The sequence below is a fragment of the Chelmon rostratus genome, chromosome 14 (genome assembly GCF_017976325.1).
Source record: "Chelmon rostratus isolate fCheRos1 chromosome 14, fCheRos1.pri, whole genome shotgun sequence".
NCBI lineage: Eukaryota > Metazoa > Chordata > Actinopteri > Chaetodontiformes > Chaetodontidae > Chelmon > Chelmon rostratus.
In genome coordinates, this window is record NC_055671.1 from 285,868 (window position 1) to 309,408 (window position 23,541).

Genomic DNA, 23,541 nt, shown 5'->3' on the forward strand with positions numbered 1-23,541 from the left:
AGAGTCTTCTTCTCTGGTTCCCATTCTGCTTTTAAAGACTTTAGGAACCACAAGCCTGTACCCTAGGAACGCAGTGTTCTATTGGGGTAAGAGGGTACTATGAGCTCTTTAAGCTAAGATGGTACCTTATCATTTAGTGGTTTGTAGGTAAGGAGAAGGATTTTAAGTTCTATTCTGGATTTGACAGGGGGCCAGTGCAGAGCGGCTAATGGAGACATATGATCTCTTTTCCTTGTTTCTGTCAGAACACGTCCCGCAGCATTCTGGATCAACTAGAGAGTATTTAGCAACAAATTGGGGCAGCCTGATAGTAAGGAATTGCAATAATCCAGCTTGGAAGTAACAAACAAGTGGACTAGTTTTTCTGCATCATTTTGAGACAAGCTGTGCCTGATTTTTACAATGTTACATAGGAGCAAAAAGGCAGGCCCTGAAATCATGTGTGTAATCCTTGGGGACCTGGATGCTTTGCCATCTGCTGGGGGTTGCAGTCATTGTTGAAGTGTTCCCCAATTATTAGCTTGTGCTGGTGCTTGGACCTCTTAATTGTTAGCCATGTATGAGCTGTAGGCCTGCACATCACCTGATATGAAAACAGAAGGTAGTAGAACAAAGACTAGCCCAGGGGGCATCAGGACTTCGGATTGGTTAGATGTGGTTTTGTTCTGTCCTCCACATGACCTCATATCCCACCAAGAGCATTTCAGAAGCTGGTTTTGTTGATTTGGTCATTTTTCCTTGATTTTTATGCATAAGTAGGCAATGTATACAAATTATATTTTGCTTAAATTGTGTTTATTGTTTTACATTTTGGAGATCTTCTTCTTTTGAAAATTGACTGTGGCGCTTATGGTGGAAACACAAACATTTGGAAGGGCCATGATCAGCTCCAGCTGTCCATGGTGGACTCTGCAGGTCCACTGAATGAATCAATATAAATGAAGCTTATGTACAGAATGTATAACTGACATTGTACTGCTCCGGGAACAAAAATCCACATGTGCACAGCTGAAGCTGTGGCAGCTTTATTCAGGAGGTGCAAGAAAAAACAAAAGGGAAAGAGAAATATTGAGAGGTACTCATGAAAATCAACAACATGCTATACCACAACCAGCAGGCTCTCACTCCACAGAGCCAGGACCAGACTGAGTTTGTCCTCCTGTGTAGGAAGCTGGAGCTGGGCCACAGCCAGCTGCTCTACCTGTTGGAGTTGCCGGAGGGCCTGGAGGTGGGACAGAGGGAACTTTAGCCCCTGCAGAGAAAAGACACATGGAAATAGGTTTGGACAACCGGAGACAAATAGATCACATACAGCACATTATATAGTGTACATCGCGGGTACACTGCATGGATGCATGACACAAGAGTGCTTCTCGTGTTCATTTGTGTTCACTGCTGTCAGACCATATATCAGAGGCTGTAACCACAGACTACCCCCCTTTCTAGCCATGCAATGACTGTGTGAGAGTCAAGTCCACTAGGTTACACAGCAGCTCACACCTATGTAGTTTCCATTTTTAAAAAGACCAGTAATTTCTAAAACCTCTGGCCACTATAGTTTTCATCAAATTCTACTCAAGCAGAAGGAAACAGTGCATTTGTTGAGGACTAGCAGTGGATTAATCCACTGTTAATGCTATAGTGAGTATGTATAGTAGCAGGAGACTATGCAGGATTGAGTCAAAATTAACTTCCGTTTGTGTCACTCAGTGCAGGTGCAAGATGTGGCTTGGTGATTTGTAAGCCATACTTAAAAAGTAGCCTACAAAATGTTTGAAACACAGCAACTTATTCACATGCTGATACTGTTGACATTTTTTCACCATGCTGGTGGGGGTGGGGATGGCTCAGCTTTCATCATTTCTGTGATTGTTGGCCAGCTTATACAAGTAGCTGCATTAATTGACATAACTCTACCATAAACATAACTCTCCAATCAATTACACCAACAACACCAGGTAAGCCCACTATGTCCGTGAATGCCCTTTTGCAAGCCTGCAAAGTGCGGACATCGAGGGAAAATGAGGTGAACTGAGCCACAATATGAGGCTGTGAAAGTGCTGTACCTGTTCGTGTGATCACTTTGCTGATGGAAGGTTGCAACAGACCCAAGTCATCAGTGCTGCACTGCTGTATTTTTCCAGTTGTAAAATATCTTAGTGTTATGATCACTTTCATTTCTGGCGATACTGCGTAGGGTTGGAGATCTTGAATGAGATTGACCACTAACATTATCCTTGCACAAACTAACTCTCTCAGAGTTTGGAGAATATTTCTCCAATCTCTTTCTCTTTCCACCATTGTCTTCTCTGCTTAAGAAACTCTCAAAAAGTCCTCCTCCTAACAGTTTTTTTTTACCTTTGTGCATAACTTATCTTTACCAGGATCTAGTCTAAACTTTAAGGGGAAATTCAAAGAAAAACATCATTCTAAGAATTTTCTTAGAATTTCATAACAAAGAGCTCTCTTTGCACTCTTTGCATTAACAATCTTTAAGAATACAGCCCCCTGGTTACTACAAGGAAGCCTTGTAGGTCCATCTAAAGATGCATGGTCAATCAGAGTAAAAGTGTTGACAACAACAAAGTCAGCTAGACAATAGTTGTCCTCTCCTCAAAGTGTCACGAATAACTCATTTATTTTTGGGACATTTATTTGGACTGAAGAGATTCTTCCTGTTCCATCTCTCAATGTTGACTTCATGATGGTGGTGTGAAATTAAGTTTAAACAGGTAGGTTTGATGACACAACCCTGTTTCCAAAAAAGTTGGGACACTGTAAAATGTAAATAGAAGCAGTATGTGATGATTTCAAAACACTAAAACCTCATATTTAACAGAAAATAGCACAAAGAAAACATATCAGATTTTGGAACTGAGGAATGTCATGTAGAATTTGATGCCAGGAACACATTAAAAAAACATGGGACATGTTTACCACTCTATAGCACCACCTCTTTTTTAACAACACAACAACAACAAGTGTTTGGGAACTGAGGAGACCAGTTGCTGTAATTTTGAAAGTGGAATGTTTTTCCATTGCTTGATGCACAATGTCAATTGCTTAACAGTTCGGGGTCTACTTTGGCACATTATGAAATGCAAAATATGGCAAACATTTTCAATGGGCAACAAGTCAGACTGCAGGCAGGCCAGTTTAGCACCCAAACTCTCTTACAACAGAACCATGCTGTTGTAATATGTGCAGGATGTGATTTGGTATTGTCATGCTGAAGTAAGCAAGGCCTTTCCTGAAAAAGGTATCAACTTGGCAGCATACGTTGCTCCAAAACCTATATATATCATTCAGCATTAATGGTGCCTTTACAAATGTGCAGGTTACCTGTGTCATGTGTACCAATGCACCCCTATACCATCATGGACGCTGGCTTTTGAACTGTGCACTAATAATAAGCCTTATAGCCCAGAGGATGTGGCATCAATGGTTTCCAAAAAGAATGAAAAATTTCTAGTTATCAGACCACAGGACAGTTTTCCACTTTGCCTCAGTCCATCTTAAATGGGCTCAGGACCAGAGAAGGTGATGGCGTTCCAGGATCTGGTATATATACGGTTTCCTCTCTGCACGGTAGAGTTTCAACTTGCATTTGTGAATGCAGCGACAAATTGTGTTTACAGACTATGGTTTTGGAAGTGTTCCTGAACCTATGCAATGATGTCCACTACAGAATTGTGTCTGTTTTCAATGCAGTGCCATCTGAGGGCCCCAAGTTCACAGCCATCCAATATTGATTTTGGGCCTTGTCCCTTGCGTACAGAGGTGTCTTCAGATTTTCTGGATCTTTTAATGACATTATCTACAGTAGACAATGAAATTCCCAACTTCTTTGCAATTTTACATTGAGAAACATTATTCCTAAATTGTCAGTGCAGTCTGTCACAAAGTGGTGAATGCCTCGCCATCTTTGCTTGAGAAAGCCTTTTGTTACTACTGTCTCAACTTTTTTAAAATGTGTTGCTGGCATCTAATTCTAAAAGAGGATATAATTTTCCAAAAAACACAGAAATTTCTCAGTTTCAACATTTGATATGTTGTCTTTGTCATGTTTTCAATTAAATATGGGGTTTCAAAATGTTTTCAAATCATCACATTCTGTTTCTATCAACGTTCTATACAGTGTCCCAACTGTTTTGGGATGGGGTTGTACATGAATTCCCAAATATTTTATGGATTTCACGTTCTGATTGCTTTCCGTGGAATGAACGGATGTCTAAATGTGTATTAAACTGAAGCATCTGCACATTTTCTGAGGATTGTCTCCTTTTGATAAAACCAGTTTGTTTGGGGTGTATGTGCAGGAGTTTTGCGTATTATTCCTATGTCTCCTTATCAATGATATAGGATGGTATTCCTTGCATTGTATTGAATCGGAGTTAATTATTGGAATATGAACGAGTTTCGCCGCAGATTATGCGTTATATAGAGGCTGCGCATGGATGCCCCGAGTACTCGCATTATACGGATATATGTGCTGCTCCTCTGGGGCTAATTTCTTCAAAACGACTCCAAATGCCACCAAAGTTGTCTGGGTGAGTAAATGGTCGTATTTAATGCTAGAAATAAGGTCCAGGTTGTAAAAAACGAAAGTTATCCTTTAATAGGCGAGAACTAGTATTTTGCCTTGTGTGCACACTCCAAGTCTCCCAATTTCCCAATTAACAGATTGGCCCAGATTAACTGCAGCCAAAAGCTGCCCTGGGAAAAAAAAACCTTGTTGTGGTGCAGTGGGAGAATAGTAACCAAGGCACCTGGTTTTTCAGGTTTGGGTCAGTCAGTCTTTAGCAGAAATGAGTCTTTGCAAGAGTCTGCTCACAACATTTTTCATTTACTTTTCTTGACAGTTGCCATGATTTATGTCATCGACCAGAGTCAAATTCCTTGTATGTGCACACATACTTGGCCAATAAAGTAGATTCTAACTTTCTGATGTTACGTTCAGTCTACTGTTTTATGTTACTTTCCGTTCTCACAAAAAAAAAAGTAATTGGTGTCTAGAGTATCTTTTGAACATCTGAGTTGTTTCATGGGCCGCATACAGCCCGGAGGCAAGAAATTTCCAACCCCTGCTTTTAAAAGAGAGAAGAAGAAAAAGCACTGCATCCTGTGAGCGCAACATGCATATCAGCAAGGAGAATAGGATTCACTGAGTCAACATCTTACCCTGGAGATGTCCTGTTCCACCTTGTCATCATTCATTTCACCCATCATGTGGCTCTTCCTTTGGTTCTTCAAAGAATGTAAGACAAAGACCACAAGGTCCGTGGCTTCATCCTGAAACACACACCCACAGATCTAAGCATGTCACTGAATTCAATCTTTTCTATAGGGTCAGGATATCTGACTAATGGTGTCATAATCCCACAGTGCCCTAAGGCAATGCCCCAGCTGCCACTAGGCTTTGTTCAGGGTCAACGAGCTTAAAGGTCTGGTGTGTAGCATTTAGTTGCATCTAGCAGTAAGGTTGCATATTGCAACCAAATAAATAACGCTCGCCTCACCATCCCCTATGGTGGCAGCTAAAAAAAAAAAAAAAGGCCCTCTCTAGAGCCAGTGTTCAGTTTGTCTGTCCTGGGCTATGTAGAAACATGGTGGACTACGTGGAAGAGGTAATGAAAACACCACTCCAGGGAATTATACACGAATTAAATCAGAATTATGAATATTAAATTCTATTTCTGCCAATATAGTCCCCTAATTCCTACACTCTGGACTGTCAGCATTTAAAATGAAAGCCGAAAAGGACTTACCGTTTCGTCTTGGCTAGGCTCCACTGTTATTACTATATGTTCTTTAAATCTCAAACACACCATGTCCTCCAAGGCAGGAATCTTCCCAGCTGTAACACACACACACACACACACACACACACACACACACACACACACACACACACACACACACACACACACACACACACACACACACACACACACAATGCCTACTAAATTCTCTTAATGTATATATTTGAACACACAGAATTCGTCACAAACAAGCTCACATGGTGTAAGCTGCTGCTGGCTGCATGGTGGCAGTCTGTTCATGATGAAGTCTCTCTTCATGTGAGTGGAGCGGACTTCGTACATCCCTGTTTCCATTTTATCAGCCAGAGATCTGAGCCTAGTGGCCAGCCACTTCCTGGTGTCCAGACATTCACTGCTGCCCTACACACACATAAACAGCCGAAAAACCCAGACGGAGACAATGGTGAAGGCTTGTGTCTGAAGATGTGAAAAAAAGGCTCATATGTACTTTGCGAGGGTTGAGCTGCAACTGAAAAAAATGTCATTTCTTTGTTCACTTTTCTGGTGTGGTAGTCAGGGAAAAAGTACAGCAAAAGTACACTCGCACACAGAGAAAAAAAAAATAATAAAAAATGATTCAGATAACAAAGGGAAAAACATGCAAAGTGCAAACAGGGCAAAGTGCATACAGGGCAAAAGTGCAAATATGATCTGTACCAGCTCTAAATGGAAAGTGTCCAGAGACACATTTGTTGGGATTTGGCACTATAGAAATGAAACTGAATTGAACTGAATTTCAAACAAGGGCCATAAGAAATTAGCCAGGTGAGTTACTCATTACTCATCCTCCCCCAGCCTCATGTAGTTAAACAAGAAATGGGTCAAAGAAAATGGAGACTATTTTAATTGAATTGCAACTTCCCATGCAACTTCAGATAATTCGTTGTCCATTTCCCCTTACCAGTCCCCCATGAGCTCCCGCTTAAAAAGACGAGAGGCCTGTAATTTTCATCATAGGTATACCTCAACTATGACGGACAAAATGAGAAAAAAAAATCCAGAAATCACATACATGGCCCATTCATTCTTTCCTTTACACGGATCAGTCGTCCTGGTCCCTTTTGCAGAAAAACAGGCCCAAAGCATGATGTTTCCACCCCCATGCTTCACAGTAGGTATGGTGTTCTTTGGATGCAACTCAGCAGTCTTTCTCCTCCAACACGACAAGTTGAATTTTTACAAAAAAGTTCTATTTTGGTTTCATCTGACCATGTGACATTCTCCCAATACTTTTCTGGATCATCCAAAGGCTGGCTTAAGCAGGGGGGCACGTCTGCCACTGCAGGATTTGAGTCCCTGGCGGTGTAGTGTGTTACTGATGGTAGCCTTTGTTACTTTGATCTTAGCTCTCTGCAGGTCATTCACTAGGTCCCCCCGTGTGGTTCTGGGATTTTTGCTCACCGTTCTTGTGATCATTCTGACAGTAAGTAGATAGCAGATGAACCAGGTTGTGATCAGATCTGCCCAGTGGGGGGAGGGGTGAAGAGCTGTAAGCATCCTTAGTGTTTGCATACAGTATGTACAGTGACAACTTACAACTTCTGTTTATCATCCAATCCTGTCGTTTGAACTTGGTAAGCAGCTTTTTATTGTTGTTGTCATGACAGTAATCCACCAGGCGTGAGCTGTGATATTATACTGATAAATTTCAAGTAATTCTTGGCTAGATCTTACTCGGGATGTACCAACATGTTTTTACTCTTTGCTTTTAATAGCGATATATCTCTTTTATGAGTAGGATTTAAGTTTAAGTGTAGGATTTTTGCATCTTATATTTATGATCTCCTGTTATCCAGTCGTTTTCAAATTTTATAGTTATGGATTTTGACTAACTTTGATACTGGTTCTCTGTTTTTACCCCGATTGCAAATAGCTCGCATACAAATAAGAAATAAGGAAGAGAGAAGACAGTGGTTGTGCTGTGTTTTGAAAGTCTCCTTTGCTTCAAACTAATTCTGTGTCTTTATTGATGAGGCAACATAATCATAACCTCACTGTTGTGAACTGTGTATTTTCTTAGATTGGAGAAAGTTTCTCCCACTTATACCAAGAAAGGGAGTGGGACTTCAGTCTGTCTTGAGTTTAATTTTGGCCACATACACATAAGTTGTGTCACACCAGTTACACAACTTATGTGTATGTGGAATTACTTGCTTGCATACTTGAAAGACTGCTCACTAGCCAGATTTATTCATTTATCACACATAACACTGAAATCTGGAATGAGATCCCATATTTCATTAAAGCAATAACCTGTATTAAGCTTTTCAAACAGGCCTATAAAACAGTTCTTTCAGATGAAAGGACACAACCTGCAACTTCTGATTCAAGTCATAAATATACCATATTACTCACTCCACCTAAATCCTCTCCTCCTGTAGCTTCTGTGCTGCTGTTATCTTGCCTCTGTTTTTATTTTGTATCTTAAAGTATTTTCTGTCTTTTATGCTCTGCTGTCTTTATGGTTTGTCTCTGTGGTGGTTCAGTCTGGCAGTGAATGGTAAATGGACTGAATTCATCTACACTTTTCCAGTCTGATGACCACTCAAGGCTTTTACAACACAAGTCTGCATTCACCCATTCACAGACACATTCATACAATGATGGCTATGCCACCTGCTCATTACAAGCTTTTAACCATTCATACACACTCACACACAGCAGTGGGTGCAATCTGGGATTCAACGTGTAGACTGGGTTCGAACCATGGGCCCTCTGATAAGTAGATGCCCGCTCTACCTCCTGAGCCACAGGTGCTCCCATGTTTGCCTATATGCAGGTAGTTTCCTTCACTCCAACATCATCTCAAATGTGTAGTATGGAAACAGCTACAGCTAAAGAGATAGCAAAACATTTGTCATGTCATGTATAATGGAAGAAATCGATTGAACAGAACATTTGACTTTGACGGTAGTCTGTGTTATGGCCAAAAGCTTGTAAAATCAGTACAAGTTTCCAGAGAAAAAGCTAAATTTTCCAAGTAAGACTCAGTTTTTTGTAATGCAAGACATTCAATGAAGAACAGAAGCAGAAACCTAGGACTATTGACAGTTTTCCAATATGTACTTTCCACTAGAATGACAATGGAGTTGCAGTTTCTAACACTAGTATTGCAGTAACGCTCAGTGTATCTGTGAACCAGAATAGTTGTATTGACCTCAGCATAACTACACACACTGTCCAGCTGGCCACTACAGCTTTAAGGGAAGGACAAGTTAGCGACTTGGTGGCAATCAAAGTAAAACAATGTTGCTAAGTAATTGCTTGTAGTTTGATCATTTGTTTTTCACATGTGTACCATGGGGCATGTATGTCAAGTACATTTACATACTGCAGCAACAGACACAAATATCAACAAGAAGCAGAAGGGCCTTCTGTGTAAGTTAAACAAAGCTAGTGGAGCTAATGTTGCAGTATTTCATTTTATAGTTCCACAAAAAGCAATGTGAAAAAATAGCTATCCAGCCCACTACTCTGGTTATTTAAAAAGCTTCAAATGAGGCTTAACTTTCACAAAGTTTCTCTTGAGAAAAACTTGTCAGAAAAAAAATAGTGTACCTTCATAAAGATACTTCTGAAGCAGTAGGTAGGGATACTCAGAAGTCTTGTTTCACATTGTGGGTTGGCTGACACACCACATACCCAAAAGTGGTTGCAAATGGCTGAAAAGTGTGCTTTTCATAATATGTCCCCCTTAAGGTATCAAAAAATGTATGCTTCCCTGGATGGGTTTCAAAGTAATGAATCTTGGATTGAACATAGTGCCTAAATTGCAAGCGTCCAAACAAAAAGAAAAGTGAGTCAGGTACATCAAATTTCTCTTTCAGCAGACAGAATGATGTAAACTATCTACATATAGTTTTTCAATTGAAATTAGACACTTGTCCCTTCATTCATGGTTGTTTTTTCTGACCATGAGGATAAAACGGAGTGGTTGAAACAAATTGGTGTTTGTACAGAGGTCTCTGACAGACTTGCAACACTTCTAACCTTGTTTAGAATTCTGACATTCAGACAGAATGCTGAGTCTCTCAGAATAAAACACAGGCTTTTGTACCTTAGAGAGAAGCATGGCCGGCAAGCGAGAGTTGGCAACAGAGTTAACCTCCATCAACACACTGATGTCTGTACAGACCCCGAAAGGGCAAGCTAAACAAAGTGACATTTTTAGTTGAGTCACAGCAATCCAAACAGTCTTACCAGTAGGAGTCTTCTGGGCATGCCCTCTCTCAGGCTTACTTCATTCCTGCTGCTGTCACACAGCAAGCTGGGAAATATGTCCAACAGTAAATCTCCCCATGACCTGAGGAATGGATGGATTGAGAACACAAGTCAGAGAATATGTGAGTCTTTATCAGCCACACCACAGACAGATGAATACCCCACAATTGGGTTTTTTTTCACACTAGTACTCTGGTCACCGATCAGAATAGAGGAATCTGAGTTCGAGAGAGAAGTAGACATGTCATTACTGCTGTGGCACATTATAAACTTGTGGGTAATACTGCAATGTATTCTAAATCAGAAGTTAATGGTAATTCCTGCTAATTAATTCCTGGTAATTAATGAGCTCCTCCACACAGCATCTTCACTCTACATGGTTGAGGAAGAACACAAGAGTTACATCAATGTTATTTTTCACCACACACACTCACAGGGCATGCATGCCGGTCACTATGCACTACTACTATTGTGTGTGGTCACAAATACAGCAGACCACACCTGGTCAGAGTGGGTGTGCTCAGAGATTCAAGAGACTTATACCTTTTAATCGAAGGATGCGAGTGCAATTATGCATTCCTACTTCCAAAATGTAGTGTCAAGTTACTCTTCCATAAGGACTAATGATGAGACAGTATACTTCAGTGAATATCTGACTAAATTCTTCAAATTTGTTAAAACTTTGCCAGAAATGTTGATTCGGTCATTTCCCATATTATATGTGTGGTGTGCAGGACTCTACATTAAGGGTGTCCTGCCTGGGGATGCAACAATTTGATCAGTGACAATTAAAATTACATTTTGTGACGGTTGCAGAATGGAAGGAAGATCTAGCCCTAAAAATAAAGAAAAGTGAGCAAATAACATTAATGTCTGACAAAGTTGTCAATGTAGAAATGCAAGAGAGCACACAATTCACAAATGAATCATGACAGTGACATCTGAAAGTAGTGTAACTGGCGCAGTTGTCAGGCAGTTACAGTGGCAGGACAGTTGGTGGTGAGGATAGTTAAGTTAGAGCGCTGGGCGTGTGTGTTGGCTCTACAGTGCAGGACAAGGACGTCTGCTCCGTTCTTGTGATCTTGTCTGATTTCAAGAAGACGACACCTCTTATACTAATTAATTCCACTCTTTCTGTAGGTATTGTGGCAAAACCTAATACACTTAAACAGAGAATAAAAATCCAACACTCAGAGCAAAGACTTCCAAAGTCTCCAAAGGAGGCCTTTCAGCTGCCTTTTTGATTGTCCATCTTAAGCAAATATGATAGAACAGAAACACTTCTATTACAATCAATACAGGAGTCTACACAGGCAGACACATTTCACTAGTGCAAGACACACAAGCATAATCCAAAGCATGTTATTGTGCTTTTCCTGCATTTTTTGTCCATAACTACAGCAATTGTGCATGGAAGCTCTCATACATTCTCTGGTATGTGCTGAGAGTCAGGTGGGTGGAGTGGTCTACTCCTGTTGGAGTGCTTGCTTGATGGATGGTTCCTCTGGGAAAGTACAGAAGATCTCCTGCCTGTGGACACAGAAGTTGATTCAATCATTCAGAAAACATAGAGCTCTATTGTATATACCAAAACCTAATGTTCAACACACACACACACACACACACACACACACACACACACACACACACACACACACACACACACATATATACACACACAATGCTTGACAAATGTATTAGACCGACACCAAGTGCCGTAAATTAACAGTGTTGCTGATTACCAAAATGTTTTTTAATGTTTCTGCAATGGTTAATCCACCAGTATGTGCAAGCTCTTTAATCAAAATGATATCTTTAATGCTAAAATGTAATTATTGTTGTTATCCATGATTTTTCATATTTACTGTTTTACAAAAAAGCAGAAAAAATAGCAAAGCACAATTCTGATTTTTCGGTTGAGATGCCAAATTACAGTAATTTACTTGCATTCCTGAACAGAAAAATTTGTTTTAGAGATTGTATGTTATTCTTGATTAATTTCTGACTTCTCAGATAATTCCAGTGTGCTGGCTCAAATTTGGGTTTAAAAACATGAATTCAGTTTGAAATTCCTGACTCCTGTTCAAAATGGTGAAGAAACAGAGAACAGAGCAAGACATAAAGTGTTCTCACAGCATGGTCAAGTATGCCTTGGACTCGATTGCAGAGACTGGTACTTCTAAAATGCGTCAAGGAAGAGGCCGAAAACATTCATCCAAAAGCAAGTCTCTGGGAACAGCTAGAAACTATTTGGAACTCAATAACAAAGAGACTGTCGAAAAGTACATAAAACAATGTCAGCAAGAATGCAAGCTGTTATCAGGGCCAAAGGACGTCATACAAAATATTATGATTTTTGGTTAATATATGTGAATAAGGACTACTTAGTTGTTCCAATTTGTTGTTTGCCTAATAAATAACAATACCAATTTTTACGTTTTTTGACAGATTTCTAAAATATTTCTGTTTCTCGTTTTTCCATCAGCCAAAAACCATCAGTTGTGTTGTGCAGAGTTCAAGAAGCAAACAAGCTGGTTGAGAGAATGGCAACAGTGTGCAAAGCTTTCATCAAAGCAAAAATGTGGCCACTTTGAAGATTTTAAAATATAAAACATATTTTGCTGTGTTAATTCGTTGTGTGTACCTCCAATACAATATCATGGGTTGGGCTGCCGATCCTCTCATCTGATTCCACGCTGTACTCTGTTGCCAGCGGAACAGTAGGAGTGTAGAGAAGCCAACGTTTCTGCCCCTCAAGCTGCAGAATAAACACCTGGGCAGACAACACCATAAGTTTAAGGAAAAAAATTCTTATGCTGATAAAGCAAGTTTGTATCTGCTGTGATCCCATTTACAAACTTACTACAAACAGGCTTTAATCATGGTACTAAAGGTTCTGAGGTGAAAAACTGTGGGAAATTAATACTTAATTAATTTCTCTTTTTTCATGAATAGCTAAGATAATAAAAGACAACCTAATTTCCAAAAGGCATAAAGTTAAAGATGACACATTTCTTATCAATATCTTAAGCAAGATTACACTACTTTTATTTCCAGCTTTTACAGATTCAAATTAAAAAAGAAAAGTGTAACCATACTTAAAGGATAACTTTCGTTTTTTACAACCTGGACTTTATTTGTAGCATTAAATATGACCATTTAGACACCCAGACAACTTTGGTGGCATTTGGAGTCGTTTTGAAGAAATTAGCCCCAGAAGAGCGGCGCGTATATCCGTATAATGCGAGCAATTGGGGCACCCGTGCGTAGCCTCTATAAACGCATAATCTGCGGCGAAACTCGTTCATATTCCAATATTTTGTTAAGATATGCTGGTGCTATTCCCCTCTGAGCCCGTGGTGGCATGTTATCAACATCAAGTGTCTCTAGACAACTACTTCTGACGTGGATGACATCATTTTCGAGCGCCGCGCACTGCGAGCAACCAGCCACAACACGACTAACTCTGCGGCGGTCGGCTAGTTTAGCTGTAGTTTGCGACTGTCCATTTTTCACAAAATGGATGAATATTTTTCCGACTCTGAGGTGGTGGACAATGACTTTGTGTCTGACTTTGTTTACGATGGACGTCCTTACCCTTTTGAGCCAGAGTACACGGACAAAAAGCTCGTTGAAAGGAGGACGCGGAGGCAGAGAGAGGAACAGATGGCCAAACAACAACAAACGGCTGCGCATCTACGAGTAGACGGTAACTGGTGGTGTTCTTGTGGACAATGTTCATCGATGACAACAGAGGAGGAATGCCTCTGTTGCTCAGAGCGGGACTTGCGGCCAGGAGATACGCGTCTGGATGTGTCAATAAATGTCTGTGTCACAACACTGGAGGATTTCCGCGCAATGATAAACTTCTGGCAAACAAAACCAAGGCAAATAAACAATCTATACATGTGTGTAAGATACTTACTCAATCGAAAGTTGCCCGTTTGGTTCTGCAGGCTTTTGCTGTGTCTTCCAGTTCACTTTAGGGCACGAAAAAACGTCTCCACCAAAGCCGGTTTATCATTGCGCGGAAATCCTCCAGTGTTGTGATACAGACGTTTATTGACACATCCTCCTCTGTTGTCATCGATGAACATATCCTCCTATGTTGTCATCGATGAACATTGTCCACAAGAACACCATTAGTTACCGTCTACTCGTGGACGCGCAGCCGTTTGTTGTTGTTTGGCCAGCTGTTCCTCTCTCTGCCTCCACGTCCTCCTTTCAAGGAGCTCCTCGTCCGTGTACTAATTAAACGGTAAGGACGTCCATCGTAAACAAAGTCAACGTCCACCACCTCAGAGTCGGAAAAATATTTATCCATTTTGTGAAAAATAACAGTCGCAAACTACAGCTAAACTAGCCGACCGCCGCAGAGTTAGCCGTGTTGTGGCTGGTTGCTCGCAGTGCGCGGCGCTCGAAAATGACGTCGTCCACGTCAGAAGTAGTTGTCTAGAGACACTGGATGTTGATAACATGCCACCACGGGCTCAGAGGGGAATAGCACCAGCTTATCATAACAAAATATTGGAATATGAACGAGTTTCGCCGCAGATTATTCGTTTATAGAGGCTACGCACGGGTGCCCCAATTGCTCGCATTATACGGATATAAGCGCCGCTCTTCTGGGGCTAATTTCTTCAAAACGACTCCAAATGCCACCAAAGTTGTCTGGGTGTCTAAATGGTCAATCTGTCATGATGTCTAAAATTCTTGTTTGAAAATCTGAGGGAGTCGCTTGCAAAATTTTGCAACCTGTAATTTTTAAAAAAAATAATTCTCCCTGTTGTGACTTTGGCAATCAGCTGCCTTTCTCTGTTCTTGGTGGCTTTTTTTGTATTTATACCTAATATCTTGAATGAGTGATTCATGGTAAAGTAAGGTTTTTTTATTTGGGGGATGATGGGGCAATTTGAAGTGAGTCGTGTTATTTTTGACTGTGGTGAATCTGAATATGTCTTTGAACGCTGGCACCTTTTTTTTGTATTTTTCTTTGCTTTTTCTTTCTTTTTCAAGTTTTTTCTGTTGTTCCGCTATTTTCCTCTTGAGCTTATTTTTTTCTCTTCTGTCCTTCTTCCGAGCCACCTTTGTGTGCACATTTTTGAAGTACTTTCCTTAAAATATTCTTGATGGCGTTATTAATGATGAAACTTGAAAGTAGTAGTAGCTGATTAGTCTTGCCTTAAGTTGCTAATTGTTGTATGCGAGTATTGAAACTTGTTCAAATGAATACTTGATCATCCTTAGCCCATTAGGACTTCATCATTATAATATAACAATAACAATTAATATGAGGTGTTCACATTTTTATAAATAAAGTCAAACTATAGAAACACAGTCCAATTATCATTTCTTCATAATATGTATATATTATATATGCATTTGTTTCGGCCTTGGTGCCCTACATTCCTGCCACAATGCCCCAATAAATTTGTAGTTGACAAAGGTCAAAGTGTCCTCGCCCTAAAAATGACTTAATTCCAGCCTTGTACTTGTATATTATGTTAACATAAACATACATTTTAAAAGATGTACATAGCCACAAATTACAAAATAAACAAATAATGTCCTATATCATGTTGTTGAATTATTCACTTGTTTGGCTCGGCTGACCAGAAATCTTACAGGACCAAATGCCCTCGAAGATTTCTGTAGAAGCCATGGATGAGTTTGAAGGGATTTTTCTAGGTGTGTTGGTTGAAATATTGGTGTTTGTTATTGTTTAGGTTTGTGTGATTGTTTTGATGGGGGAATATGTAGATCAAGTGGATATGGGCGGGGATGTTAAGTTAATATAAACACCTGCTCTGGCTAGAGAGTGACAGAGGCTGAGCGGGGTCGCTGTACTTTGTCTTGCCAAAGCCACCAGACTCCATTCACAGAATCAGAAACATTTGCCACTGTAAAACAGACTTAATTCAAACTCAACAAAGACGGGACGAACATCAGAGAAGCAAGGGAAAACAGTGTGTAGAGCTAGAATATTTTCATATCAAACTTGGGAATTATTTTCATCTGTTTCACACAGATCGTAACCGGGCATACAAGAGGAGCTGCTGAGCTGGAAAGGAGGGGCCAACTTTGAATTCTGCGTTTACAAACCTCAACCAACAAATCCTACTCATTTGGCCTTTGAGGACTGACATTAAATCACTGAGGTGGGTGTAGCGTAGCATTACTGTCACCAAAGTTCTTTTTGAAATATAATGTACATTTTTGAATGCTAAGTATCATTCAATTTTTCAAAAATGTTGAGCTGATTTTGTAGTGGATATTAAATACATTTACTCAACTACTGTACAGCCTGCCAAAAACAGCTCGTATTACTTCATGTTTCCTTTCTCTCCACTAGCTCCCTATTAAATTCTCATATTAAGTTCAAATCTGTATTGCTCATCTACAGAGTGGCCACTAACCTGAAGTCCCTCATTCGGGTATATGAATGGGTTCAAATGAATGAAGACTAGTTGTACTGTCACTGCAAGGCAGGAAATCTCACTCCAAACTCTAATGTGTGCTCCCTCGCTGGTGGAAGGAGTAACCAAACTTGATTCAGTCAGTAGAATATGTGACTTATGTTGTACTACGTGCACCTGCAGTCTTGCAGCACTTGTACCAGGTAGAACATGGAACTGAGTGCTAAGGCTGTTATTCTTGAAGGCATCTTTCCCTGATGATTTGTATGTTTTAAAACAAAAGCGTCCACCAAATGTAAATGAACAATTCTGGGGTCCCTACCCTCAACAACATTTAGACTCACATTATCAAATAGAGTATACTCTATAATCCATCACCTCACATTTATTTGGCCGCTATAGTTACTAGCTACTTGCAAGACAAGATTTAAAAAATCTTAAATTAGCATATAGAACACGTACATTAATATTAACCATGTGTAAAATAATTGAAATTAGCTCCACTTTGACCAGATGCCAGGCTGTGACTGGCTCACAGTGATTTCAGGGTTCAGTCATAAATATTTCGTGGAATAATGGTGTGCCATAAATATGATGAATGAGTCCAGTCATGCATTCATTGTTGTACCTCAACATCATCATAGTGAGCTGGAAGGCCCTGGGACTCCTGTGGTGTGATGTAGACATTAGAACCCACCAAAGCTCCAAAGAAACACTCCAACTTCTCCTGGATCCTCCATAGCTCATTCTGAAAACACACAGGAAAAACAACATAAGAGCTGCTCCTAAAAAACATTCACTGAACTGCATGACCCGAGATTCGTGAAAAAATACATAAAAACTTTGAGAAAAGACTTTCAATTTTCCAGATTACATCTATCTCTTGTTCCAGAATGCACTTAATGTACATTTGCCTTTTGGAAAGATATCAGCAATGGCAGATATTTTGGTCTAAGTCACATTTGAATATGAAAACGTGTCATTTTAGTCTGGATTCATTTAATGATTAGCTACTGAAATCATTAAGAAACTTCCTGACAAGATTACATCATTTTTGCTACCATATTTATTGAGAATACCAGTACCATGTTCCCACTAAATAAGACATTAAGTATATGACGAAAAAGGGCTTTGAAAGCCGTTTATACTATAAAAGATCAGTATATTTGATACCAGTTTGACTGCAATTGGGTGTGCAAATGAGCAACATTAGCAGTAGCATCACAACAAAGGCTTGATTTCCTCTTTGTTGGCAGCACTCTCACCTTGAACCTCTGTGGCTGGTGGAACTGGATTGTGGCCTTATCCTGAACCAAGTTCTTATTAAGAACACTGTTCTTAACTTGGCCCACCTTGTTGAGCACTTTTTTCTTGCCGTTGATGCAGCGAACAACGTTGATGTCCCTATAGTATTCCAGACCCTGAGAACACAGGCTGTGCAGGTCAGACAGTTGGAACAAAGACTGATAATAGGCAGCTGTGCTGGAATCAGACCTCTGCAGATGAAGAGGTTTTTTCTCCCAGTACTCCCTGAAGAACTGCTCTGTCTCCATGGGCTGGATGAGGCTCTGGAACAGGTTGACTGGGCTGTGGAAGCACAGAGGGGATGCAGTGTTGCTGTGCTTCAACCTGCTCCGTTTAGGAGGGAGCTGCTCTTCATCACTGCTCCGTCTCTTTATATTCTTTGCTTTGCTTTTCTTTGGCATTTTTAACTGAGGAAAAATTCAAACAAAATCATCAGTGAGATGCTTAACTAAAATCAGGCTGAATCTCAGTGGTACTAGAAAAAATATTAGTTGATATGTCTAGAGGAATTAACAATATGCCTTAATGCAATACAGCTACTAACTGACCACAGCATAGGATTTTGTGCCAAGTCAAACCTTGATGTCATGTGTTTCCACTACAGCAGGTGACAGCAAAGCCAAGGCGCCCTGCTTCACTGGAAGTTTAGCAAGCAGGATAAGTTTGTAGTTAAGCTTTCAGTTGAGGAGCTGCACACAAGAAATTTATTTTATCTTGCTTTGCTGTGCAGTGATGGGAGCACACCTCGGTGTCCACAGCCAAACCATGCCCAAACAGCCTACAGTGCGGCATTAGTTTCACTTTATTTACGTGTAAACATAGACAGAGTCTAAACAGAAATAATACAGGGATAACAATTATCATCCATTGTATTTCATAATATACTTTGGGTTTCAGTGTTTGGCAGTAGTGGCACCAGTACTTTTCAATAGTGTGGCGATAGTTGCTGTTGTCTGAATCAAACTGCTTTTCAGAAGCTCAGCTCTTTTATTGATCAAGTAGTGTGGTAGTGTCCACACAAACAACATTTTCCCAAGCATTTCTGCGCCTCAAATGGAGTGCAGCTGTCTGCTATAGTCTGAAATAAAACTGCTAAGGATCAGTAAGTGACGCCACCACCATACACGGAAGTGCAAAGAAACTTTGAGTATGAGTTGAGTTACATTTCTCTGTGGGTGGCTTTGGTGTAGTGAACGTTCATTTACATACGAATCTTAGCTCGCTATACTTTCCAAGTAGCTTGCCCAACACTGCTGTCTATAAACTTATTTGATAGACATGACCCGTGGTACACTGAGTATTATACTGACACAATATTCTTAGGGTTTTCTGCCAAAGAAATGCCGTTGAGATGTCTAATTCCTCCCCTTGTCTAACTCTAAGAATAAATCATTATACATTTAATAATTAATCTACATTAATGGGCAGGTTAGTCCTTCCAAAGCACCCTATACCTCATTTTCATTTGGAGCCAATAAAGACATCCATTTTGTGATCTTTTGTCTTTCCCAAGATGCATTCCTTTACATTGTTGATAGAGTGAAAAGAGGTAGAATCATGTTTTGAGTAGAGTATCCTTTTTTTATTTTTGTGATCTAAAACAAAAAAAATACCTTGATATAAAGTTTGGCATTTCTGTACTGCAATTCCTTGTTACTTGTTGGCCAACATATATACCTGTTTATCTGGAATAAGCGAATATGTCTTTTGATAACTCATGATTATCAGTCAATTAGCAGTTATTCTTCAATGAAAAACAGGTCTTAACACCACTTGTGACATAAACCTCAAAATGCTTCATAGCCAACACCAAGGTCAAAGCATCATTTACAGTGGTTTAATGTGCTTGTTAATGTTTGTTAAGTCTCTTAGAGTAGTAGACACTAGGCAATCCGTCCACACCACATTGAAGGAGGACATCACATGCATCCATAACAAGAGCAAATGGTAAGCTAAAGGTTAGCACTTCAAGCACAGGAGTGAGGGACAAAATAGCCTTGACCTAAGCTCAAGCTGCCTGACACTCTTTTTGTAACTTAATTTTTTGTCTGATGATCAAACTATTAAAAATATGTGATGTACATAACAAAATTAGAAAGCAATGTAAGACTGCTTCTGCTGCCAAAGCAGAGAGGAGAGAAGTAGTTAATACTTGATAAGGTCTACTTTAACTAACTAAATTTTGCATTTATAATTTAGCTGAATTGCATATGAGTAAGTCCTGGATAATACAATACAGTGTTCTTGTACTATTGCACGGTAGAAACATATTTAACACAGTAAAAAAATATGTAATATTGCATGAGGTATTTGCACAGATGTAATGAATATGAGCAAATGTTAACATAAATAACAAGTGCAAAACATAGGTTTGTGATGTTTTGATGACACTGTGAGGAATGCTGTTCAGAATGAAAAAAAAAAACTTTTTATCTATTTTTTTCTGTCCATCCATTTGTTAGAAGCTCTGTTTTAAAACCGAAGTGGAAAGGGAAAGCCTATAGCTCTATATTATCGGTCACTTTATTGTAGAGTCTGTACTTGACTGTACTGAAATCCTGGATGAATAACAGTTCAATTCTTCCAGTGATCTGACTAGTCGGTGGTAAGGCTGTTTAGACCTAATCTCAGAAAGTTAACCTGATCTGGAGCAGAGTTAGCCCTGCAGCATAAGTCGCCATGGTGATCCATCCTGGTTAAAAGCGAGCCATCGTCATGATACTGCAAAACCTGAGTTAACCCCAAAGATTGCTGACTACCTCACCAATCTTGCTTCGTGGCACAGAACAAATACGTGGGGCAGTATTCACAAACATCCTGTGATGTTTGAAGAACTTAAAAGAACTTTCAGAGAGTTTCTGACTTTGCATAAACATTTCTAGTTTGGAGTACTAGATTAGGAGTGATTAAAGAAAAATCTCAGAGCAACTCTGAGCAAGGAGGAGACAGAAACTTTTATCTTCATGAGGAGGCGTTGTTGACCCAATTGCTAGCTATGACACATACTGTACTTTTAAATGGTGGGATTGGTTGATGAAACGACATGGCATTCTTAGTGAGAATGGACAGTGAATTCAATAAGCCCAATTATAGAAGTTATTGATTACTTTTGTAGTATCCCTTTTCGGTTTTGCACTTCCACACGGTTCCTTGTGTAGCTAGCTTTTGACTGAAATTAGGTTGTAGCTTATTGCCTAACGTACTCAGGTTTGAAAGAGGTGTCGTTTGTGTTTTACAACGTTTCGTTACTGATGCACTCGACCGTGAAGATAGTACCGGTTCATAAGTCTTTAAAGACATCTAATGAACATGTAATCGCTCCCGCAGGGGATGCAGTTCTCGGTAAGCAGGCAGCCAGCATACGGCTTAACGCTTGAAACACAGCAGCAAAGCATAACTCACTGCTTACAACGGCCCTGTTTACAAGCACTTTTTGGTGAAATGTTGGTATATCATTTCTCTTCGTACTTACTCACCTTTCCTGCAGTGAGTAACATGGGACCTCCACCACTCCACGTGAACCGAGTAGTGTTTCCCTAAAATATGCCCGACTGGAAACTACGGAACCCAGGAGGTGACATGCACGTTTTGCCGTCGTTGTTTTACTAAGCGTAGGCGCGCGTTTTATCGCAAACGCGCTTTAGGCTAGCGCGTGTATCGGGAAAACGTCTTCAACATCTCTCCGCGGCAGTTCTCCGCGGCACCTGTGACGGTATTGCGCCGTAACGTTTGTTACTACCCGCCATTTAATCGAAAGACGACACCGGAGCAGTTAGCTTTATAGCTGAACGACAGTAGTGCTGTGTCCGCTGTGAACGTAAATTTACATGGCAAGAAGAATAGCCACCATGGCCTCCTGCGCGTATGCTGCTTAAGATGTTAATAACGTTGTGCTACGTCTACCTGTGGGTGCGCTTTCATAAGTGCTACTCTGTGCTGATCCGCAACAGTCTGTCCAGATTTAACAGCAGCAGCAGCTTCAGCTTCAGCGTCTGTCCCAGCTCGGCCTCACCAGTAGTCTCAGCACCAGCAACTAGACGCCACACGGCCGCACGCCGGCAGCCCAGCCCTCATCCACACGAAGACATCGTCTTCCTCCAGCTGGGAGACAAGGCCGTCTATGTCACAGAGCCTCAGGTTGGATGTTAGAGCTAACTTAATGTTTACAGTTAACCTAATGATATCACACTCATGTGGTCTGTGGTAAGTGGCCGCTGCCGGGCCCTGTTGCAGCTTTGTTTACATGTCTCATTTTGCCACAGTTCAAACGTCATACAGTTAACAGCGCTGTTAAAAGATTTTAAATACTTACAGTTACACAGTTTACAGATCGCAGATATATGATCGCTTGAATCTCAAAGGCTTGTCCGAGTTTGTTTTCTTTAATTATTGTCAGTATTTCTGAAGCTGCAGATCTTTTCTATACATCTCCAAAGCTTTATTTCCCATGTTCATTTTTTGAACAAGTTCACTGCAGGAGATGTAACAAAATGGTGTGAAGAAATTCAAACATATTTCATTAGATACCTTTAAATTGCGACTAGCATTTGAAAAGTTTAAGTAATAAGCAATACTCAAATGTGCCCACATTTTATTCAGTATACTTGGGACTTCTACAACTACAGCCATATGTACCAGTGTCATTGTAGCTGTTTGGAAATCAGATTTCCATACTTAGCCCATAAACACATACACACGAAGGTTTATGTCAGAGATGTACACATGAGACTCGAGTTAGACTTTAATTCAATTTCAATTCAATTATTATTATTAATATTATTTATATACTGCCAAATCACATCCGAAGTTGTCTCAGGACGCTTTTCTATATAGAGCAGGTCAGACCAAACTCTTCATCTACAGAGACCCAACAGTTCCATCATGAGCAAGCACTAATCAGGAGTCCTCATTGGAGACTCATGGACTTGTCTGAGACTTTATTGCTTGAAAATTCAACTTGATTTGACACTAGATGGCAAAAAGTTGATTACTTGTGCAACCCTGGCTAAATTTCATTTAGAGATGAACATGCAAATGCTTTCTAAAAGATTAAAAGCATTTAGATATGGTTTAAATAATTTAAAGTATAGTTATAATGTTTAAATATACTTTAAATGTAAGTTAAAAGCATATAAATATGAGTTAAAAATGTATATATATATATAATGTTTGATGCTTATAATATAATATATATACATATAATATATAATGAGCAGTCAATCTTCGTTTTTCTTTATTTTCATTTGAAGGTCTTAAACTAGCAGCCAATCTGATTACATTCCCAGAAAAAAGGGGTGGGACTGAGCCGTCAGCTGCTGGTTCTAGAGGGAGGCAGAGGCGAGTTATCAATGTTGAGTGAACAGGAATACTGTATGACTGCAGTACAGTCCATAACTTTTGGCTGGTGACCAGTGATCCTTCGGGTTTGGACTTTTGTGGTCTATAAGAGGAGACGAACATTTGTGACTGTAAAAAAGAGAGAGAGAGGACAGCTTGGAAGGCTTGTTTGGATTACTACGGAGAGTGGTTTTCTTCTGGCTGGTGTGCTTGAGTACTGATTACATGGCACGTGTATTTTTATTTTATACTTGTGTTAACAAGTGAAGTGGCCATTACAGTTTTTAGGCCTCCACACTCCCAAGCTGCGACTCAGGCCTGCAACAGCATTTTTTTTCTCTTAATTATATGTTGGTATTGCTGAGTGTGTGTGTGAGTGGGGGCCCACAGTATATTAATAAGGTGATAAGTTAATAGTGCTTTACACCATCCCTGATATT

At 40.0% G+C, this 23,541-nt stretch overlaps 2 protein-coding genes across 5 annotated transcripts in view; one reads left to right on the forward strand and one right to left on the reverse strand.

Moving 5' to 3' along the window:
- Positions 1 to 1,003: 1,003 nt before the first annotated feature.
- riox2 (ribosomal oxygenase 2) lies at positions 1,004 to 21,759 on the reverse strand. Of its 3 annotated transcripts, none has more exons than XM_041951891.1 (10): positions 21,668 to 21,759; positions 17,725 to 18,171; positions 17,088 to 17,207; positions 12,688 to 12,816; positions 11,470 to 11,573; positions 10,023 to 10,125; positions 6,020 to 6,182; positions 5,769 to 5,857; positions 5,182 to 5,292; positions 1,004 to 1,252 (listed from the first exon to the last, which is right to left on the reverse strand). In XM_041951891.1, the coding sequence occupies exons 1-10, from the start codon at positions 21,683 to 21,685 to the stop codon at positions 1,100 to 1,102; spliced, it is 1,437 nt and encodes a 478-aa protein (XP_041807825.1). In that variant the 5' UTR covers positions 21,686 to 21,759; the 3' UTR covers positions 1,004 to 1,099. The 3 variants fall into 3 exon arrangements, with proteins under 3 accessions (XP_041807825.1, XP_041807826.1, XP_041807824.1); XM_041951892.1 differs by lacking the exon at positions 21,668 to 21,759 and adding an exon at positions 21,237 to 21,317; XM_041951890.1 differs by lacking the exon at positions 21,668 to 21,759 and adding an exon at positions 21,241 to 21,314.
- The window catches only part of hlcs (holocarboxylase synthetase (biotin-(proprionyl-CoA-carboxylase (ATP-hydrolysing)) ligase)), a 41,960-nt gene continuing 39,770 nt past the window's right edge, over positions 21,352 to 23,541 (forward strand). For both annotated transcript variants that reach the window (XM_041951888.1, XM_041951889.1), the window contains exon 1: positions 21,352 to 21,901. In XM_041951888.1, coding sequence (XP_041807822.1) covers positions 21,629 to 21,901 — 273 coding nt within the window. In that variant the 5' untranslated portion in view covers positions 21,352 to 21,628. The remainder of the gene's footprint in view (positions 21,902 to 23,541) is intronic.